A 20,425-nucleotide genomic window follows, 5' to 3' on the forward strand; every position below is an offset into this window, starting at 1 on the left:
CAGACCTGGTCGGGCGCAGGATGCTCTGGGAGTTGTAGTTCACTGGGCGGCTTGAAAAGGGCGTGGCCGCACTCGGTATCTTGGGAGTGGTAGTTTTTCTGGCGTGCTCTCTGCGCACGCGTGCGCTCGGCATCTTGGGAGTTGCAGTGTTTTGTTTTCTTTTTAGAGAGTGCTTCCTAGGCGGGTGAGGACCTATGCCCATTTCTGGGCGCCAGCATCGCACATCTTAAAAGGGCAAAAAGCTCGTGGGTTTCCAGGGGAGTGATGGCTACCTACAGCCTGGCGAACCAGCGTCTACGCGCCTTGGAAGACATAGAACGGGAAATCGGCGCCATCCTCCAGAATGCAGGTTCGGGATGCGACGCGTAAATGGCAGGGCGCGAAAGGGAACCTGTGACTTGTTGCTCACGTGCCGACCGCAGAGACGTCTCACGGTTGGGGGGGGGGAGGCGTCGGAGAGCCGGGAGTGCTAGAAGGCCCTGGGCGCATGCGCGGCAGGATGGGCGAGGCGACGGGGAGCTGGCCTTGGGGTGGGGCTTCCCTGTCCGTCTCCGACTAGCCCCTCCCTCTCTCCGCCCGGCTAGGGACCGTGATCCTAGAGCTGTCGAAGGAAAAAACCAACGAGCGGCTTCTGGACCGGCAGGCGGCAGCCTTCACCGCCTCGGTGCAGCACGTGGAGGCGGAGCTGTCGGCGCAGATCCGCTACCTCACCCAGGTGGGTGGCCTCCCGGGCGGAGCGCGGGCCACCACCCCGTCCCGGAAGACCCCTCCTTCCATGGCTGGTTTATTCTTCTAAAAGAAAATAAACAGGACTCTGTGCTTCTGGATGGGGAAGTGTGGGAGATGGGATCTAAACAATACCAAAGTCACAGAACTTTGTTTCCACAAACTTCGCCTGACTCCAGGGCGTGAGACCCCCAGATGGTCACATCTGGACTGGAATCCTAGCTAATTAGGGGAGTGAGGCTGGGAGGATCTAGGTTGCCTATCAGACCCATCTTCACCAGTAAAATAGCTGGGTGCCAGTGTGCCAGTCTGTCACCCCAGCTGCATTAGATGTACTGTGGTCCAGGCCTTTCTGACAAAAAGACCCAATTTTATTTATTTATTGCAGTCCTGGTACTTGAACTCAGAGTCTGGGCACTGCCTTGAGCTTTCTCAAGGCTAGTGCTCTACTGATTGAATCACAGCACCACTTCTGGCTTTTTCTGTGTATGTGGTATTGAGAAATTGAACCCAGGGCTTCGCACATGCTAGGCAAATACTCTTATCACTAGGCCACACTCCTGGCCCTAAATCCAATTTTGAAAGTAAAGAAAAACAAAAAGGGCTGGTAGTCTGTCTTAAGTGGTTGAGCAAACAGGAAGTGTTGAGTTCAAACCCCATGACTGCAAATAAATATATATATATATAAATAAATAAATCTTGAAAGTCCTTATGACAGTTACTGCAGTTTACTAAGATTCATGGTACACTAGGCACTACATTATTTTCTCTTTCAACTCTAGGAAGTAATTACTGTCACCTACATTTTACAGATGAGTTTAACATAAGTTAAGTGGTTTGCTTAGATTGTCAAGCTGCCAGACAGCTGAATAATAAACAAAAGAGCTGAGTGCTGGTGACCTAGAATCTTCTCTACTCAGGAGGCTTAGATCTGAGGATCGCTGTTACAAGCCAGCCCAGGCAGAAAAAGCCATGAGACGTTTACCATCAGTTAATGAACAAAAAGCCAGAAGTAGAACTGTGGCTCAAGTGGTAGAGCCTTGAACAAAACAAGCCAAGCAACAGCTTGAGGCCCTGAGTTCAAACCCCAGTACTAGCCCAAAAGAAAAGAATCAGGACAACAGACCTGATGTCTGGGTAAGGGAGACAGTGTTCCACTAATACATTTAACTGCCCTGTAGGTGGCCACGGGACAACCCCATGAAGGCTCCAGTTACTCTTCTAGGAAGGACTGTCAAATGGCCCTGAAACGAGTAGATTATGCCCGCCTCAAGCTTGGTGATGTGGCCCGAACCTGTGAGCAGATGCTGGAGAACTGAGCTGAGGAGGAGAACCCAGAGTACGGAAGGAGGCCGTGACCTGCTTGTGGGGACAGAACTGGAGTTCTATAGGAGGAGGACTGCAGAGTGACATGTGCAGAGTTGATAAGGACAATGGAGCAGGCTGTGGAAATGGAGAAACTGAAATCCCAAGCCTGCCCAGGCTCCTCCAGCATTGTTACAAGATTTCAGACAGGAGCTGGTGACTCAGAGGGTTGAGCCAATCTACTTCCTCATGCACATCATGTTCCAGCCTCAGGCTTCCTGAAGATTTGGCCCAATGAACAATGCATTTTTCATTGTTGCAAGAGATAATGAAACAAGAATGACTGGTTTCAGTAATAAAAGCAGTAACGACTTTATAAAAAGTAGATGAGATTGTTTTATAGAAAGGAGTGATACAAGAGTGTAAGGAAGTAAATATCAGTACTGCACCAGTACATCAACCACTGAGGAAGGAGGCCTGGAAAGCCCAGGCAGTCAGTGTAGGGAGAAATAGTTGGAGTTAAGGGAGCCTGATGACAGGAGGAACCATCAGCAGGGAAATTGAAGCCAGCATTTGTAGGAAGGGGCAAGGACCTGAAACCAAGGTCTGCAGAAAAAAGAGCCACTAATCCTAAAAATAAGTTTGTTTTGTTTTGTTTTGTTTTGCCAGTCCTGGGGCTTGAACTAGTGCTCAGTGTCTTGGGCTTTCTCAAGGCTAGAGCTCTACCATTTGAGCCAGAGCACCACTTCCAGCCTTTTCTATGTATATGGTACCAAAGAATTCAACCTGGATCTTCATGCATGCTAGCCAAGCACTCTACCACCGGGCCAAACTCGCAACTCCAAAATAAGTTTTAATAGTTAAAAGACACATGGAGAGGATTAGATGCAGTGGCTCATGCCTGTAATTGTAAATACTTGGGAATGTAGAGATCTGGAGGATTGTGATTCAAGGCTAGCCCAGCAAAAAGACCCTATCTATCTCAATAAAAAATAAAGAAAAAGCTGGTGTGTTGATGCGTCCTTGTCATCCTAGCTACCTAGGAAGAATTAGTAGGATTTCAGTTTAGGCTGACTTAGGCAAAAAAAAAAAAGTTCAAGGACCCTATTGGAAAGCATAGGCAGTAGGTTGGAGGCATGACAAGTGGTAGAACACTTGCCTTGTAAACATGATACCAAGTTCAAGTTCAATATTACACTTTTTTTTTTTTTTGGTGCCAGTCCTGGGGCTTGAACTCAAGGCCTGAGCACCATCCCTTGAGCTTTTTTTGCTCAAGGCTAGCATTCTACCACTTGAGCCACAGCTCCACTCTACCGCCAAGCTATATTCCCAGCCCCCTCCATTTTTTTAAGGTTAAAAATTTACTAATAAAAGACAAGTGAGTCATATATTATTAGAGAGTGCCTAGTATAATCCAGGAATTGTATCAACACAATTTTCCACAAATAGGTCATACCAGGTATGGTGTCACACAGCTAAAATCCTAGCACCCAGAGAATCAAGAGTTTCTAGCCAGGTTACATAGTGAAAACCTGGTGGTGTGTAGTATGCCTCAATGGTAGATCACTTGGTCACTTTTTTTTTTTTTTTTGGCCAGTCCTGGGGCTTGAACTTATGGCCTACGCACTGTCCTCAAGGCTAGAGATTTACCACATGAACCGCAGCACCACTTCTGGATTTTTTTCTATGTATGTGGTACTGAGGAATCAACCCCCAGTCTTCGTGCATGCTAGGCAAGCATGCTAGGTGCATGCACCTCTAGGCGACACTCTTAGACCATTGTTTAAGATTTTTTTGGGGGGGTGGTCAATTTTATTATTTATGTGGTACCAAGGAATCAAACCCAGGGCCTCATGCATACTAGGCAAGCACTCTACCATTAAGCCACATTCCCAATTCCGTCACTTGGTCACTTGTATGCACAGATTCTGTAGCTCCCACGGCCACTGAGTTGATACCCTCATAGGCTTCCATTCATGGCTCCAGGGTGTGGGAGTCTGTATACTGATGCTGCCAATCTGGAAAGAAAAGAAATGCAGATGTGAGCTCTGCAATCAAGAGGAATCAGGGAGGGGTGAGCTTAAACAGGAGACTCACCCTAATCTAGTACACAGTAAGTACTTAGTGATAGGCTTGTGCAGTGCATCAACAACCCTCACCTTCATGTTGTTCCAAGTACTGCCTATTTTCAAAGGCTAAGTGCTCATCTCTAGGCGCATGATGATTCTCCTCTTTGTCCTCTCAGGAGTTCCGGCTAAGGTTTTTTGTTTGTTTTTGTCTTATTTTGTATTTTTTGGTTGAACTCTGGGCCTGGGCACTGTTCCTGAGCTCTTCAGCTCAAGGCTAGTGCTCTACCACTTTGAGCCACAGTACCACTTCAGGTTTTCTGGTGGTTAATTAGAGATAAGAGTCTTATTGCCTGGGCTGATTTTGAATTGAGATCCTCAGATCTCAGCCGACTGATCAGCAGGATTACAGATGTGAATCAAGCACCTGGCATAGCTGACTTTTCTCACAGCTTATGTTCCTATGGCCACAGCCTTAATAGATGTGTTAGGTGCCCGTGTGTCCTGCTAGGGGCAGAATTTCCATCACAAAGGGCACCAAGAAGGCTCAGAGTCCCTGCAGGAAGGGTTCAGAAGTCCAGTTACCTGAGGAGTACTCTTCCAACTGCCTCCTCCTCCTCTTCTTGCACAGCACAAAGAGGGTGCCTCCGAAGAGGGTGAAGATGATGGCCAGAAGGGATAACACTGGCACCACCGCTGATGTGTTAGCTGTAACAGCTCTATTTTCTTCTTTCTGCTTATGGTTCCCTACCGCCTCAGGCCCAGTTCCCAGACTATAGGCTGAAGTGGGAGTAATGGTTTCACTGAGGACGGTGAACTGGTTGTCTGAGGACAGTGGCCCTGGTGGGAGAGTTGACGGCTGGGTGTGGTGAATCTGGGCAAGAGTGCTCTTGACTGGAGATGCTGCCTCTGTGGGTTCGGGATTCAGGGTGCTGAGGGGAGGCAAATGCTTTCGGTCTATCCGTCTCTTCCAATGAGCACGTCCACATTCTGGAGAGGAGAGATGTAAGGATTTAGGGCTATTAAAACAGGAATAAATAAAACAAAAACACCACAAAACAGGTGAGACAAGTGCTGGTGGCTCATATCTATAATCCTAGCTACTCAGGCTGAAATCTGAAAATCATATTTCAATCCTCACATTAAAAAACAATCCTTGGGCCAGGAGTGTAGCCTAGTGGTAGAGTGCTTGCCTAGCATGTATGAAGCCATGGGTTTGATTCCTGGTACCACATATACAGAAAAGGTCAGAAGTGGTGCTGTGGCACAAGTGGAAGAGCACTAATCTTAAGTAAAAATTGTCCAAGGACAATGCTCAGGCCCTGAGCTCAAGCCCCAGGACTGGCAAAAAAAAAAAAATCCTCACAACCTTCATCTCTAGAAATTAGCCACCTAAAAGGCTAAGGGAAAGCTTCTAGATCCTGAGTTCAAGCCCCAGTATTGATACAAAAAGAAAAAAAGCGGGGAGCTGAGAATGTGGCTTAGTGGTGGAGTGCTTGCCTACCATGCATTAAGCCCTGGATTCAATTCCTCAGTACCACATAAACAGAAAAAGCCAGAAGTGGAGCTGTGGCTCAAGTGGTAGAGTGCTAGCTTTGAGCACAGTGAGGCTCAGGGACAGTGCAGGCTGAGCAAAAGGAAGGCAGGAAGGAAGGAAGGAAGGAAGGAAGGAAGGAAGGAAGGAAGGAAGGAAGGAAGGAAGGAAGGAAGGAAGGAGAGAAAGTTCTGAGTCCAACAGAAGGGAAAGTAGTATGTCAGGGAGAACTTTGAGGAAACAGCTGGAGGGCTGGGAGAGTTCAGTGGGAGAGTACTTACATACTATGTGTGAGACCTGGGTTCCTTCCTCAGAACACACACATACACACGCACGCACGTTCGCACACATGCCTATGGGATAGGAGAGAGAAGTACCTGCTGAAGGTAATGTAGAACCAAGGGCAAAGGTAGCAGGAATAATCAATGGAAGTTACTAGATTTCTGGCCTGAAGGTAGTATGGGTACCACTGACAGACAATATGCAAGAAAACTTTAGACTCTCAAAGAACATTTTATATTTTCATGGCTGTGTATTTATTTTAAAGAGAAAATAGAATCGCATCAAATTTGTGACTGCACAGATTCACTGCTTAGGATAAGTTGTGAAATAGTTACAAAACTGGCTTGTGCATTATTAAAGATTCATTCAGCTGGGTGCCAGTGGCTCATGACTAGAATCCTAGCTACTCAGGAGACTGAGATCTGAGGATCATAGTTCAAAGCCAGCCCCAGACACCAAAGTCTGTGGGACTCTCATCTCCAATTAACCACCAAAAAACTGGAAGTGACGCTGTGGCTCAAGAGAAGGGCTTGAGGTAGCCTTGAGCTGAAGGGCTCTGGGATGGTGTCAAGGCCCAGAGTTCAAGCCCCATGACCAAAAAAAAAAAATTCATTCATTGTATATATATATTTTTTTCTTTTCTTTTTTTTCCAGTCCTGGGGCTTGAGCTTGAACTCAGGGCCTTGAGCTTTCTCAAGGCTATCACTCTACTACTTGACCCACAGCACTATTTCCAGCTTTTTTCTGGTGGTACTGTCGACTTGAACCCAGGCTTTGTGCATGCTAGGCAAGCACTCTACCACTAAGCCACCCTCCTGACCTCTACAGATTGCTTTTTTTTGTTTTTTTTTTTGCCAGTCCTGGGCTTGAGCTCAGGGCCTGAGTGCTGTCCTTGGATTTTCTCAAGGCTAGAGCTCTACCACTTGAGCCTCAGCACCACTTCCAGCTTTTTTCTATGTATGTGGTACTGAGGAGTTGAACCCGGTTTTTCATGCATGCTAGGCAAGCACTCTACCACTAGGCTAAACTCCCAGCTCCTGCTTTTTTTTTTTTTTTTTAACCTCAAAAGAAAAATGTAGCCAGCTGCTGGTTGCTAACACCTAAGCCTAGTAACTCAGGTTAGTATCTGAGGACTACAATTCTTTTTGTTATTGTTGCTGGTCCTGGGACTTGCACTCTGGACTGTGGGCCTGGGTGTTGTCCCTGAGCTCTTCAGGTCAAGGTTACCACCCTACCTCTTGAGTCACAATGCCACCTCCAGTTTTCTAGTGGTTAATTGGAGATAAGCGTCTCACGGACCTTAGTGCCAAGGCTGGCTTTGAACCCTGATCCTCAGATCTCAGCCTCCTGAGTAGCTAGGATTATAGGTGTGAGCCACCATGCCCAGCTTGAGGATTGCAATTTTAAGCCAGCAGGGCAGAAAAGAACATGAGACTCTTTTTTGTGTGTATGCCAGTCCTGGGACTTGAACTCAGGATCTGAGTTCCATCCCCTGAGTGTCTTTTGTTCAAGACTAGTGCTCTACCACGTGAGCCATAGCTCCATTTCCATCATCTTTGGTAGTTTAGTGAAGGTAAGAGTCTCATAGACTTTCCTACCTGGCTGGCTTCAAATCATGATCCTTAGACCTCAACCTGCTGACAAGCTAGGATAACAGGCATGAGTGACTGGTACCTGACTCCACAAGATTCTTTTCTTCAGTTAACCACCAAAATGCCAGAAGTGGAGATATGACCCAAATGGTAGAGCATTAGCCTTGGATGAAAAAGCTAAGCAAAGAGCTGGAGATAAATTCAAGCCTCAGTACTGGCACATATCAAAAGAAGACATGTCTGGCAGTTCATGCCAGTAGTCTTAGCAACTCAGGAGAATCTGAGGATCAAAGCCAGTCCTGGCAAGAAAGTCCATGAGATTCTTCTCTCCACCAGAAAACTGGAAGTGGAGTTGTGGCTCAAGTGGCATAGCACTAGCTTTGAGTGAAAAAGCGCAGGGACAGCACTAGCTTTGAGTTCAAGCCCCAGGACCAGCATATACATATAAAACAATAAAACATTGAGCTCTTTATAATATAGAGAGAAGTGGTTATGCAACAAAGCAAATAAGCAAAATATAAAAATTAACATACAGTCGCGAGTTTAGCCTAGTGGTAGAGTGCTTGCCTAGCATGCACAAAGACCCAGGTTCGATTCCTCAGTACCACATACATAAAAAAAAGCCGAAAGTGGTGCTGAGGCTCAAGTGGTAGAACTCTAACCTTAAGAAAGTCTAAGGACAGTGCTCAGGCCCAGGACTGGCAAAAAAAAAAAAAGTCAATATAAATATTTCACAATTCAACATATTTGCTTTACTACATAATTAGATAAAATGTAAATATACACATGTTGTAGAATCTAGAAGCTAAATCCAATTTTTTTTCACTGTATAGTTCTTTTAACCTTTATATATGCCTAAATTATCATTATTAAATATCAGAAAACAAAAATAATGCCTTCAAGTGATTTGAAGAACTGCAATATATAAATATGTGTTCCTTAAAATCACATGCTTTGTATATTTTTTAAAAATGGTGATTTCTAGGAAATAGAAAATAAATAACAACACTTGTGGTGGAATAAACCTGGGCAGAAATCAGGTGTTGGTCACTCTGGGCAGACTCAGAAAGCTCTAGAAATGTGCAGTGTCAGAGCAGAAAGGTCTGTGGGCCAAGGAAGCTGGCAGATGGAAGCCCCTCTTCCTTGAGAAGCCGACAAACTCTCACCTTGGCGGCCAAAGCAGTTCACCAGTTCTCGGACCCAGGGCTGGTCGCTGCCCCCACACACTTTGCGGCGAGGGAGGTGGAATCTGGGGAGGAGAAAGCAGGGCAATCGAGACTCAGCCTTCCGCTCCTCCTTTTGCTTCCCCACTTTTCCTCATTCCAAAGGTGTAAAGTCACCCCAAAAGAAAGTAGGTTCTGCCGACACTGGAAATCCCCAGGTAGATAAAGGGAAACCCGGAGGCCCGGGTGGGCCGCGCTGCCCCGGCCAGGTTACCTGACGTAGAGCCCACACTGGTCATAGCTTTCCAGGTATTTCTGGATATGATTCACGAGCGTATACCCGGGTGGGAGGCCAGCAGGGATTCTCTCTCCACAATGACAACTTCCGACCGCGCTGCCCTCGTTGCCATCTCCTGAACGGGCGATGGAGGGGTCAGCCCCGAGGGAGCCCTTTTGCTCTCCCCCAGCCACCGACGCGCGCCAAGGCACAGCCTTTCCTCCAGATCTCCACGGCCACGTCCGCCACCCCACCGGCACGCAGGTGTCCCCAAGCCTCTCCCAACCCAGCCTCCCGGCTTGCCCTCTGCGCCCCTGAGGTCTCTCTCGCTCACCCCCCCCCCACGCCGGGCCTCGGCTCTGGTTCCTTCCGGGGTGATCCCACCGCTCCCCGCGCCCCCCGCTTTGCCCGACTCACCTGGCAGAGTCAGCTGCAACAGCAAGAAGATGAGGAGTGTGTGGGGCCAGGGTGTCGGGTCCAGCCTCATAGTGGCGATGGACGGGGTGGCCCTGGGCCACCTCGCCCGGACTGGGCTCCCCGAGAGGCTGCGGCGTGTGCGCTCCCACTGACTTCCCCGTGATTTTTGTCCCCGGCCCGGTTTCCCCCCCCTGCCCGCCCGCCCACAGCCTGAGTTCCTAGACGAGGCGGGCGCAGAATCCGCCGAGGAGGGGCGCGGGGCGCCCTCCAGCCCCACGCTCGCGCGGTCCCGAACCGAACCGACCGCGGGCGCCGGGTCCGCCTCCCGCCACCCACAACGGGGGAAGCCCCTGGAGGCGGAGCTGCTTCGCCTACAGCCGCGCCGGCGAGGGCCAAGGGGGCGGCCGCACGTGGGAGGCCGGCGAAAGCGAAAGGCGATTCGAGAAGAGACCCGGGGTCAGCCGAGCCGAGGCCGGACACGCGGCGGGTCACCGATGCCAGCCTCCTGGGGCCGTGGGCAGATGCTGCCCACCTGTGAAATAATGGCTCCCCGCACCCGGCCACCTGCTCCAGGATGTCCTCCTTTCCCCGGCCCGGGCTCCGTCCCCACGGCATCCCGGGGGTCGGTCCGCACAGTCGCCAGGCCTGCGCCCCGCCTGGCGCGGGGTGGGCAGCTGCCCCCCGTGGGCAGCGGGCGCCGAGCCGGAGCGCGGCCCTCCTGGGGGCGTGGCCTGCCCGCCGGGGGCGTGGCCTCCGCGCTGCGGGGCCTCTGGGCAGGCGGTGGGCTCGGGCAGCGCTGACGTCACGACGCCACCACCCCTTACCACGAGGTATTTACCTTCGAAAAGTGGTGGCGGCTGCAGGTACCGGAGGATAGGAGTGGGGCGTCCGGGAAAGGGACTCATGCCAAACCCAATCCAAGCCCAAGAGATGCCCCAGCTCCCATTCCCTTTGCCACAAGTTCTCTCCCATGGGGTTAGCCTTCATTCAAAAGCTTTTTTAAGCGTGTCTGAACCCCAAATAATGTATTTGTCCCCAACCCTATTCACCCATGTCACCTAGCTCCACCAGGCTCACCCTTGAACGCCCCACCTTTGTCCCTGAAAACGATTTTCAGTGCCTTGAGACTCATCCATAGATCCTACCCTCCAGAATCCTTGAATCCACACCCTTCCTCATTTTGTGACCTTCCCCCTCCAGAAAAAGAGAAATTCTCTCCATTACCCTGTCCCTCATCATATATCTCTTCCTCTGCTTAGTTTGGGCCCAGGCCCTGTGCACCTGATGACATGGAATTTGTATCTGGATACCGGGATGAGTTCCTTGATTTCGCTGCTCTCCTTTTTGGCTGGTTTCACAAATTTGTGGCAGAGAGGGGCACTGTGGGTACCAGCCTTGATGGCCGTTGGCGACAGCTGGAGGCTCAGATCAGAAGGCTGCCTCAAGACCCTGCCCTCTGGGTGCTCCATGTCTTGCCCAACCGTAGTGTGGGTATTAGCCTGGGACAAGGGGCAGAGCCAGGTCCTGGACCCGGCTTTGGAGCTGCCAGGCTCCTGGGAGATGAGCCTCTGCTCCACCTGCAAGACCTGAGCCCCTATGTCAGCTTTGTCAGCCTAGAGGAAGGAGAGGAAGGGGAGGGGGAGGAGGAGGAAGATGAAGAAGAAATGATTGGACAGGAAGATCGTGCAGGGACAGAGAAAGGGGAACTTCTGGAGAATGGGGAACCAGCCCCTACCAGCAAGGAATTCCCTCAGGAGGCAAAGTCTACAGGGGAGCCTGAGGTGACTGAGCAGGAGGCCGGTGATGATGACGGCTGCAGAGAGGACAGAGGGGACAATGACAATACATCCCAGAAGAGGAAGGGACAGAGAAGTGGTAAGAACCCGATTTAGCCCCTGACCAGCCATCTTTTCTTTCTGAGTTCATCCTCTGCCACTCAGAAGTCAGTTGGGGATGAGAGGGCGCCAGGGAAGAGATGTTGGTGTGTCCTGGCACGGGGGCTTGACCTCAGGGTTTCATGGCGTCACTCCGTTTTTTTGCTCAAGGCTATTGCTCTACTACTGGAGCCACACTTCCACTTCCACTTCCAGCTTCTTGTTGGTTAATTGCAGAAGTGATTCTCACAGGCTTTTCTGCTTTGGCTGGCTTAGAACTACAATCTTTAGATCTTAGCCTCCTAAGTAGCTAGGATTCAAGGCACATGAGCCACCAGTGCTCAACAACCACAATGGTTTTGTTTTATTTGAATCAGTGTTTAAGCATTGAAAGAAATAAAAGTTCAGAAGTCTAGATTTTTACCTTGTCAAGAAAAATCTATTTTTTTTTCTTTTTTGCCATTCCTGGAGCTTGAACTCAGAGCCTGGGTACTGTCCCTGAGCTTTGTGCTCAAGGCTGGAGCCCGACCACTTGAGCCACAGCACCACTTTTGGCTTTTTCTGTGTATGTGGTACTGAGCAAGCAAACCCAGGGCTTCATGCATGGTAGGCGAGCACTCTACCACTAAGCCACATTCCCAGCCCGGATGCCTACATTTCTGCATGCAGCAAATCCTGGCACTTTATAGTAGCTGTCCTTTTAGATGAGGCATGCCTTCTTCCTAGACTTCTTTACTCACTGCAGTTATTTATTTGTGTAGCTCTTTCAGGCATCTGAGTTTGGTACCTCTGACCATGACCATCTTTGTCACCTCTTTCCCCAGAGGCTGCCCCTCTGCATCTTTCCTGCCTCTTACTGGTGACAGATGAGCATGGCACCATTTTGGGCATTGATCTGCTAATAGATGGAGGTCAGGGGAGTACAGGCCGGGGCTCAGGAACTGAGAACCTGGCTCCTCGGGCCTATGTTCTCCTCTGCCACAGCATGGCCTGCCCCATGGGATCTGGGGACCCTCGGAAACCCAGACAGCTGACTGTGGGAGACGCCAAGCTGCATCGGTATACAACTCTGGTATCAGAGGGTGGGGAGGCCTGGGACCTGCATTCCTGATCTCTCTAGCCAAATGCCAACTTCACCCCCATTCAGAGAGCTGGAAACGCTGGTCCCAAGGCTGGGCGTGAAGTTAGCCAAGACGCCTATGCGGACCTGGGGTCCTCGGCCAGGCTTCACCTTTGCCTCCCTTCGGGCTCGAACCTGCCACGTTTGTCACAGGCACAGCTTTGAAGTGAAGTTGACACCCTGGTAAGTTAAGCAGCTTGTATACAAGGGTGGTCTCAGGAAGAATCTTATCATCAGGCAAACAGTGATACAATCAGCCAGGCTAAGGAGTCCCAGCAAATAGTGGAAGAGGCAGTGGGAGATAAGAAAAGATGGAAGAGACAAGAAACAAGCTGTTACAGGCCGTTAGAGGGGGGAAGACAGGCCAAATGACATAAATGCAGTTGCAGGCAGCCTGACCAGCAGAGGTCAACACTAGACACTTACAAACCACCTGTGTCTCCAGCCCCCAGTGCAGCGCTGTCTTGTACTGTGGAGAGGCTTGTCTCCAAGCTGACTGGCGGCGATGTCCAGATGATGTGAGCCACCGGTTTTGGTGCCCAAGGCTTGCAGCTTTTATGGAGCGAGCGGGGGAACTGGCAACTCTGCCTTTCACCTACACCGCAGGTACCATGGGGTTGTCAAAAGTGAGGGGGAAGGGACACTGGGTTTATGACTTTGAGACTGAGACCTGGGAACAAGCTAATGGGGTTGAAGGCTGAATGTCTGGCTGAAGGAGACATCCTAGGATAAGAGCTGAAGTGTGTGTGGAGGGGACTGGGGACAGAGCATCTACATCAGAGACTGGGTGTCTGGGTCTCTGAGAGAACTTAGAGACTTTGAAGGCACCACCTCCACCTCTGCTGGCAATCTGACTAGGCACTGGTTGGATCACTCCTGTGGTCATAGCTACTCAGGAGACTGAGATCTGAGAATTGTAATTTGAAGCCAGTCCAAGGAGAAAAATCCCCAAGACTCTTATTTCCAGTTAACCAGCGAAAAACCAAATGTGGAGGTGTGACTCAAGTGGTAGAGAGCCAGTCTTGAGTGAAAAAGTCAAATGAGAGTGTGAGACCCTGAGTTTAAGCACACACACAATACCAACACACGCACACACACACACACACACACACACACACACACACACACACCACTAACAACACAACACTTCACTTCTTAGAGCCTAACAGGCTTCTCATCCACAAAAGGTGACTAACAAATGGAAAATCCCATGGGAATTGATACACAGATGACATGGGCTCAGTGCCTGATACAGTATAGACACACAAATAATAAATCCCCACCCCTCCCTAACTAAAACCAGATTCAGTCCCAGGGTCCTTGGAAGAAAGCAGCGGAGAGTTCAAAGTCTCAGCGTCTAGCCAAGGTCTTTAACTAGTCTCCTCTTTCTGCAGAGGTAACCAGTGAAACCTTTAACAAGGAAGCCTTCCTGGCTTCTCGAGGCTTGACTCGTGGCTACTGGACACAGCTCAGCATGCTGATTCCAGGGCCTGGTACTCCCAGTCACCCCTGGGACAGCACACCATCCCTCAATCTTCTTCTCAGTGGTGCGTGGGTCTTGTCTTGTCTTTTCTTTTCTTTTTTGGTCAGGCATGGATCCCTCACCCTAGGGGGAAGGACAAGGGAGAAAAAGTTCAGTTAACTCCTCTATATAAATACTAGCCCTCTAACCAACACTGTCAACGCTTTGCTCAGCCCTCAAAAGAGCCATCCCAGCCCAAGCTAAACCCCATCCTTCTTACTACTGGTCTAGAATCTTTCTTAGGTAAGATCCTTGTGGGAGAAAGTTGATGGTGAAGTGAGAGCTTTCCTGCCCTCATCTCTGATCATCCCTTTCATCCTCTTAGGAGATCCCTACCAGCTTCTTCAGGGAGAAGGGCCTTCACTGATGCCTCCAGTGCCCCTAGATCCACCCAGGGGCCTTTTTGGTGAGTTAGGGCTTGGCACATGGATCACAGGGCCAGCAGTGTAGCGGCTGAGAAAATAGGGTCTATTAGACCAGTGAGGTTGGTGAGGGGAGGGGGAGGGGTCCTAGTTCTACAGCCATGTTTCCCATTAACTTATTCTCTCCAGGGTCATGGCAGGATTACTATGCATGGAGGGGCCTCAGCCTCGACTCCCCACTGGCTGTGCTTCTCACCTACCCACTGACGGTGTACTACGTCATCACCCACCTGGTGCCTCAGTCCTGTAAGAAGTGCAAGGCTGGATGAGGGGATGGAAGGGAAGGAAAGCCATGAGGGTGACCATATCCTTCATGTGTTGACTTCACATCCCATTAGTCCCTGAGCTCAACATCCAGAACAAGCAGTCGCTGAAGATCCACGTGGTGGAGGCTGGGAAGGAGTTTGACCTCATCATGGTGTTTTGGGTAAGTCTCACCCATCCTGAAGACTGGGCACTAGGGGTGCAAGTGGACACAGGGCAGGACTCAGATCTGTCTCCATCTCTGTCTGTCCTCCAGGAGCTTTTGGTCCTGCTCCCCCATGTGGCTTTGGAGTTACAGTTTGTGGGTGACGGCCTGCCCCTTGAGAGTGACCAGCAGCATTTTACCCTGCAGAGGGTGAGGGCTTAAGGAGAGCCTTGCTCTCCACCCCAGTCTCTCTAGTAGCCTCCTGATGGGGCTCTGCCTTTCCCCAAACTTTTCTTCTATCTTATGGGGTGCATCCTCTTATACTGACTTCTGGCGGCCTTCCCATTCTATTCCTGGGTACGCAGGACGGCCATGAGGTGTCTGTCCGTTGTGGTTCTGGGATGGCCTCCCGACTTTGCTCTGGGATTAAGGAGAAGGGAGGCCGCAGGGATTTGCAGATCAAGGTGTCAGCCAGACCCTACCACATGCTCCAGGGACCCAAGCCTGACCTTGTTATTGGTAAGAGCTTGGGTGGGGCTCAGGGGTTGCCTGGAGGAGAAGAGAGAAGAGCACATGGGAGCCAGCATCTCTATTCATGCTTTCCCTCGGCAGGATTTAATTCTGGCTTTGGTCTCAAGGATACCTGGCTGAGCTCTCTGCCCCGACTACAGGTAAAGACTTTGACCAGTTCCCTTCCTTCTTTCTCTGAAAGACTCTGAACTCCCCTCTTCTTCAGGAATTGACCTGCAGGTCCTCTAATCCCCCCGTATTTGCATTATGCCTCTCCAGCATCCTGATCTATCCTGGGGTCTCACTTCTCCACTTTGTCCGCCCTGGGATGTGGTGATGCAGGGTGGAACGCGGTGGGACACAGCCCCTGGGCTGTGTCTGGGGTAGGGGCCTTGCAGGAGTCTCTGCGGACCCTTTTCCACCTCCAGTCCCTGAGAGTCCCAGCTTTCTTCACGGAGAGCAGTGAGTACGGCTGTGTGATGGACGACCAGATCATGGCGGTGGCCACCGGAGGAGGCACCAGCTCGCCACAGCCCAACCCCTTCCGCTCCCCCTTTCGCCTCCGAGCGGCCGACAACTGCATGCCCTGGTAAGAGCACGATGACCCTCCCTATTTCTCTCTTGACCCAACCATGTCTTTTACTCTCTGCATCTGAAAGGTCTCCCCTGCCCGGGGACGCTCCCTGCCCCAGCCCTACAACCTGCCTTCCCGGTCTTCACTACTCCCTAGACCCCTGACTGGTCTCGACCACCTGCAACACATCCCCTATAGATGCAGGTCACCAAATCGCAACTCCCGGCCCAATGGCTGACGTCGTTCTGCCGCGGAGGGAACCTTAAGCAAGTCCCAAGATAGCCCCGCCCCCGAGAGCTCTGGACCTATAAGGCCCCCGCCTCGAGTATCCTGACCCCGCCCCCAAGCGTCCGGACCCCGCCCCCGGTGCTCTGGCCCCGCCCCCGACCTTGCCCACTCGCCTCCCGCAGGTACTGCAACGCTTTCATCTTCCACCTGATCTACAAGGCCCCCCAAGGCAACTGGGCCCGTCCGGCGCCCGGCCCCGCGCCTCCGGCCCCAACTCCCGCTGCTCCTCCGGCTCCCACCCGAAGGCGTCGAGCGGAAAAGAAAGCTGGGCGTGGGGCCCGCCGGCGGAAATGATGCTTGGATGTAGTGCCCCACCCCTCTCCTCCCTATGCATACCTTCCAAAAGCAAATAGGCAAACACCTAGGGCCCAGCGGGAGGAGGACTGCTAGTTGGTGGAACACTAAAAAGGTAAATAAAATATCTTGTTTGAAACCACTGAGTCACTGATGCTTTGATTACGCACTCACGATTGGGTCATCATATTGGGAAAAGGGAAAAGAATGTAAGGATGGCTTTCTTCCAGCCTTTGTTGGTACTCTTTAACTTGTTTTTGTCTCTTTAATTCAGCTCGATGGATGCCAATCTTCCTTCACATTTCTCTCCTAATTTATATGTCAGTAAATCAGCACATTTATCTCCAGAACCCGCAGGGTTCCCCCTGCCCCCAAGACAAGGAAAGACCAACTTTCTCACCACTTCAGCCACAGCTCCACTTCTAGTTCTTTGGTAGTTAGTTGTAGATAGAGTTTCACAAACTCCTACCCAGGCTGGCTCAACCTCCTGAGTCCTGAGCCACCTGCTCAGCCATCCATTACTTGTAGAGACTGTTAGGTGTCTTATTCCTTGTATATACTATAACAACCCTTTATGCTTTATTTACTTATTTTTGTCGGTCATGAGATTGAACTATGGGCCTAAGCGCTGTCCCTGAGTCTTCAACTCAAGGCTACCACCCTACCCCTTGAGCTACAGCCCCACTCCCATTTTCTAGTGGTTAATTGGAGATAGGAGTCTCAAGTTCTTTAGTACCCAAGCTGGCTTTGAATGGCAATCCTCAGATCTCAGCCTCCTGAGTAGCTAGGATTACAGGCATGAGCCCTGCACCCAGCTTCTTTTATTTCTTTCTACATGCTACACAGTTTTGATGAGGTCCTGGATCATTTCTTCTGTAGGACATTACTTTTTCTTTTTTTTTTTTTGCCAGTCCTGGGGCTTGAACTCAGGGCCAAGGCATTGTCCCTGAGCTTCTTTTTGCTCAAAAATAGCACTCTACCATTTGAGCCACAGTGCCATTTCTGGCTTTTTCTGTGGAATGGAACCCAGGGCTTCACACATGCTAGGCAAGCACTCTAGCACTGAGCCACCTTCCCAGCCCAGGAGATCTTTTTTTCAATGCTGATAACTTCTCACTCTGGCTGATTACTTCCTCATAATGTTTTGGAATTCCTCCCCCCCTCCCCCCGCTCTTTGGTAGATCTAACCGGTAGTTAGATCTACATGGCAAAGCTCTCTTTTCTGGGGGGCGGTAGTACTGGGGTTTGAACACAGGGCCTCAGTCACTTAGCATTTGCTCAAGTCTAGCACTCTACCACTCGAACCATATCTCCACTTCTGCTTTTTTTTTTTTGCCAGTCCCGAGCTTGAGCTCAGGGCCTGAGCACTGTCCTTGGACTTTCTCAAGGCTAGAGCGCTACCACTTGAGCCTCAGCACCACTTTCGGCTTTTTTCTATGTATGTGGTACCGAGGAATAGAATCCGTGTTTTCGTGCATGCTAAGCAAGCACTCTACCACTAGGCCAAACTACCAGGCTCCACTTCTGCTTTTTTGCCGGTTAATTATGTGTGTGTGTGTGTGTGTGTGTGTGTGTGTGTGTGTGTGTGTGTGTGTTTCAGTCATGGAGTTTGAACTCAGGCCCCGGGTTCTGTCTCTGATCTTTTTCACTCTAGGATAGTGCTCTACCACTTTGAGTCACAGTGCCACTTCTAGTTTTCTGGTGCTTAATTGCAGATAAAGTCTCATGGACTTTTCTGCCTAGGATGGCTTACCACTGTGGTAGTCAGATCTCATTGTCTGAACAGCCAGGATTACAGGTGTGAACCAGTAGTGCTGGGCAACGGTGCCCTCTGCATGTGGTCCCTGCCAACCTCACAGCCTGATCTCAGGCCACTTGCCCCTCTCTGCCCTCTAGCCAAGACATCTCCAAAAACAGACACGAGATCTCCCAGTGTGGAATTTCCAATTTCCTTGCTCAACTACCGACTATTCAGCCTTTACTTCCTTAGGAAAGGCGGCATTTCCTGGTCCACATTGAAATCAGATCCCCTTTAAGTCCTCAAAATACCTTGTAGTCTCCCCCCCCTTTTTTGCCAGTCTTGGGGCTTGAACTCAGGGTTTGAGCACTGTCCTTGGGCTTTCTCAAGGCTAGAGCTTTACCACTTGAGCCACAGCACCACTTCCAGCTTTTTCTATGCAGGTGGTACTGAGCTATCAAACCTGGGTCTTTGTGCATGCTAGGCAAGCACTCTACCACTAGGCTACATTCCTGGCCCTACTCATTTCTTATCTACTCATTGCATTGCTTATCTGCTCCCTGATATTTCCAATACCAAGCTTATCTTTCTTCTCAAAGTTCAGTTCCTTTGGTCTCAAAGGGAAAATCTGGCTTCTTAGTTGATTGAGGATTAACAGAATTTTTCAAAATTTGTGCCGGTACTAGGATTTGAATTCAGAGCCACAGCACTATCCCTTAACCTTTTTACTTAAGGTTGGCACTCTATCTCTTAAACCATATCTCCACTTCTTGCTTTTTAGTGGTTAACTGGAGAGACAAGACATTTGGCCAGGTGTGGTAGCTCACACCTGTAATCCTAGCCAGCCATCTAGGAAAGCCAGCTAGGAAAGCGAGCCTGGCAGGAAAGTCCATGAGGCTCTCATTATCAATTAACCACCAGAAAACCAGAAATGGCACTATGGCTAAAGTGGTAGAGTGCTAGCCTTGAGAAAAAGAATCTCAGAGATAGTGCCCAGGCCCTGAGAGTTCAAGCCTCAGGCACACACACACATGCACGCGCACACACACACACACACACACACACACACACACACACACACACAGATTTACATAAGACCCAACTGGGCACTGGTTACTCAAATCTGTAATCTAGCTACTCAGGACGGTGAGATCTGAAAGCCATAGTTGAAAGCAGACTGGGCAGGAAAGTCTGTGAGATTGTCTCTACAAACCACCAAAACAATGGGAAATGGAGTTGTGGCTCAAATGGTAGAGAACTCAATAGCCTTGAGTAAAAAAGCCAAATGAAAATACAAGGCCCTGAATTTCAAGCCCCAGTACCCACACATACATACACACACAAGAGAAAAACCAGAAAACTGTGCCAGATTGACGAAACTAAGATGACATGGAGCTAAACACCATGTGATATCCTGATTGGAGTTACTGGCAGAAAACAGGAAAGTCTACAGTTCAGATTTTCCATTGATACAATGGCATTGTATCAATGTTCCTTCTTTGCCCCCTTCCTTCCTTCCTTCCTTCCTTCCTTCCTTCCTTCCTTCCTTCCTTCCTTCCTTCCTCCCTTCCTCCCTTCTTTCCTTCCTATCTTTATTTCTTTCTTCTGTGCGTGACCTACTGGCCTGGCAAAACTTTCTAAGCAACTTGGATGTAGTAAATAACTGTGCTGACTGATCTTATTTTGAAATGATAATCACAAATCACAGATAGGCTCAGCTCTGCCTGCTTCTCCTCAGCGTATCTTCTAAATTCTCTCTTCTACTCGGAAACGATTTCATATCCCGTTTCTCCACAAACTGCAGCATCACTCTCCCTGCCCCCTCTTCCTCCATGCTCAGCTAGTAACCTTAATTCTTAACATACAGACGAAAGAGACGCAACCACAAGAGAACTTCCTCATCTTTCCAATGGTCTTATTGTGTCTATCTCCTGTAAGTTCCTTTATTTTTAATATTTTTTGGCAGTACTGGGGTTTTTTACTCAGGACCTTGTGCTTGCTAGGTAGGCTTTCCACTGCTGAGTTATATGTCCAGACCTGCTTTTTGCTAGCTGTTTGTTTGTTTGTTTAAATAAAGTCTTGCTTCCTGCCTAGATAGGCATCTGAACCTTGATTTTAGGCTTTTTGTAGTCATTCAGGTGACAGGTCCCCCTGCCACTGTTTCTTGCTTCCCTGCACTGAGATAGAGTCTTTTGGACTTTTCTGCTCAGGCTGGCCTAGAGACCACAGTCCTCCAATATCAGCCTCCCATGTAGCTTAGAATGGCAATTACCCACTACTCTGCTTAGATATGGGTTAAGAAGAACATCTCC

At 49.8% G+C, this 20,425-nt stretch overlaps 3 protein-coding genes across 3 annotated transcripts; 2 read left to right on the plus strand and 1 right to left on the minus strand.

Annotated features, from left to right (window-relative positions):
• Positions 1-142: 142 nt before the first annotated feature.
• Med11 (mediator complex subunit 11) lies at positions 143-2,045 on the plus strand. The gene is made up of 3 exons (XM_090349778.1): positions 143-349; positions 585-715; positions 1,908-2,045. The coding sequence occupies exons 1-3, from the start codon at positions 265-267 to the stop codon at positions 2,043-2,045; spliced, it is 354 nt and encodes a 117-aa protein (XP_090205904.1). The 5' UTR covers positions 143-264.
• Positions 2,046-3,230: 1,185 nt separating this feature from the next.
• Positions 3,231-9,698, minus strand: Cxcl16 (C-X-C motif chemokine ligand 16). Its single transcript, XM_090349777.1, has 5 exons — positions 9,363-9,698; positions 8,943-9,081; positions 8,672-8,754; positions 4,683-5,087; positions 3,231-4,049 (listed from the first exon to the last, which is right to left on the minus strand). The coding sequence occupies exons 1-5, from the start codon at positions 9,430-9,432 to the stop codon at positions 4,006-4,008; spliced, it is 741 nt and encodes a 246-aa protein (XP_090205903.1). The 5' UTR covers positions 9,433-9,698; the 3' UTR covers positions 3,231-4,005.
• Positions 9,699-10,176: 478 nt separating this feature from the next.
• Positions 10,177-16,514, plus strand: Zmynd15 (zinc finger MYND-type containing 15). Its single transcript, XM_090349779.1, has 14 exons — positions 10,177-10,225; positions 10,622-11,237; positions 12,061-12,295; positions 12,384-12,539; positions 12,802-12,962; positions 13,751-13,903; positions 14,204-14,284; positions 14,430-14,546; positions 14,639-14,727; positions 14,821-14,919; positions 15,075-15,228; positions 15,322-15,380; positions 15,648-15,808; positions 16,204-16,514. The coding sequence occupies exons 2-14, from the start codon at positions 10,652-10,654 to the stop codon at positions 16,373-16,375; spliced, it is 2,223 nt and encodes a 740-aa protein (XP_090205905.1). The 5' UTR covers positions 10,177-10,225; positions 10,622-10,651; the 3' UTR covers positions 16,376-16,514.
• The last annotated feature ends 3,911 nt before the right edge of the window (positions 16,515-20,425 follow it).

Source organism: Megascapheus bottae, chromosome 17, assembly GCF_031878675.1.
Source record: "Megascapheus bottae isolate mThoBot1 chromosome 17, mThoBot2.hap1, whole genome shotgun sequence".
In the NCBI taxonomy this organism is placed as follows: domain Eukaryota; kingdom Metazoa; phylum Chordata; class Mammalia; order Rodentia; family Geomyidae; genus Megascapheus; species Megascapheus bottae.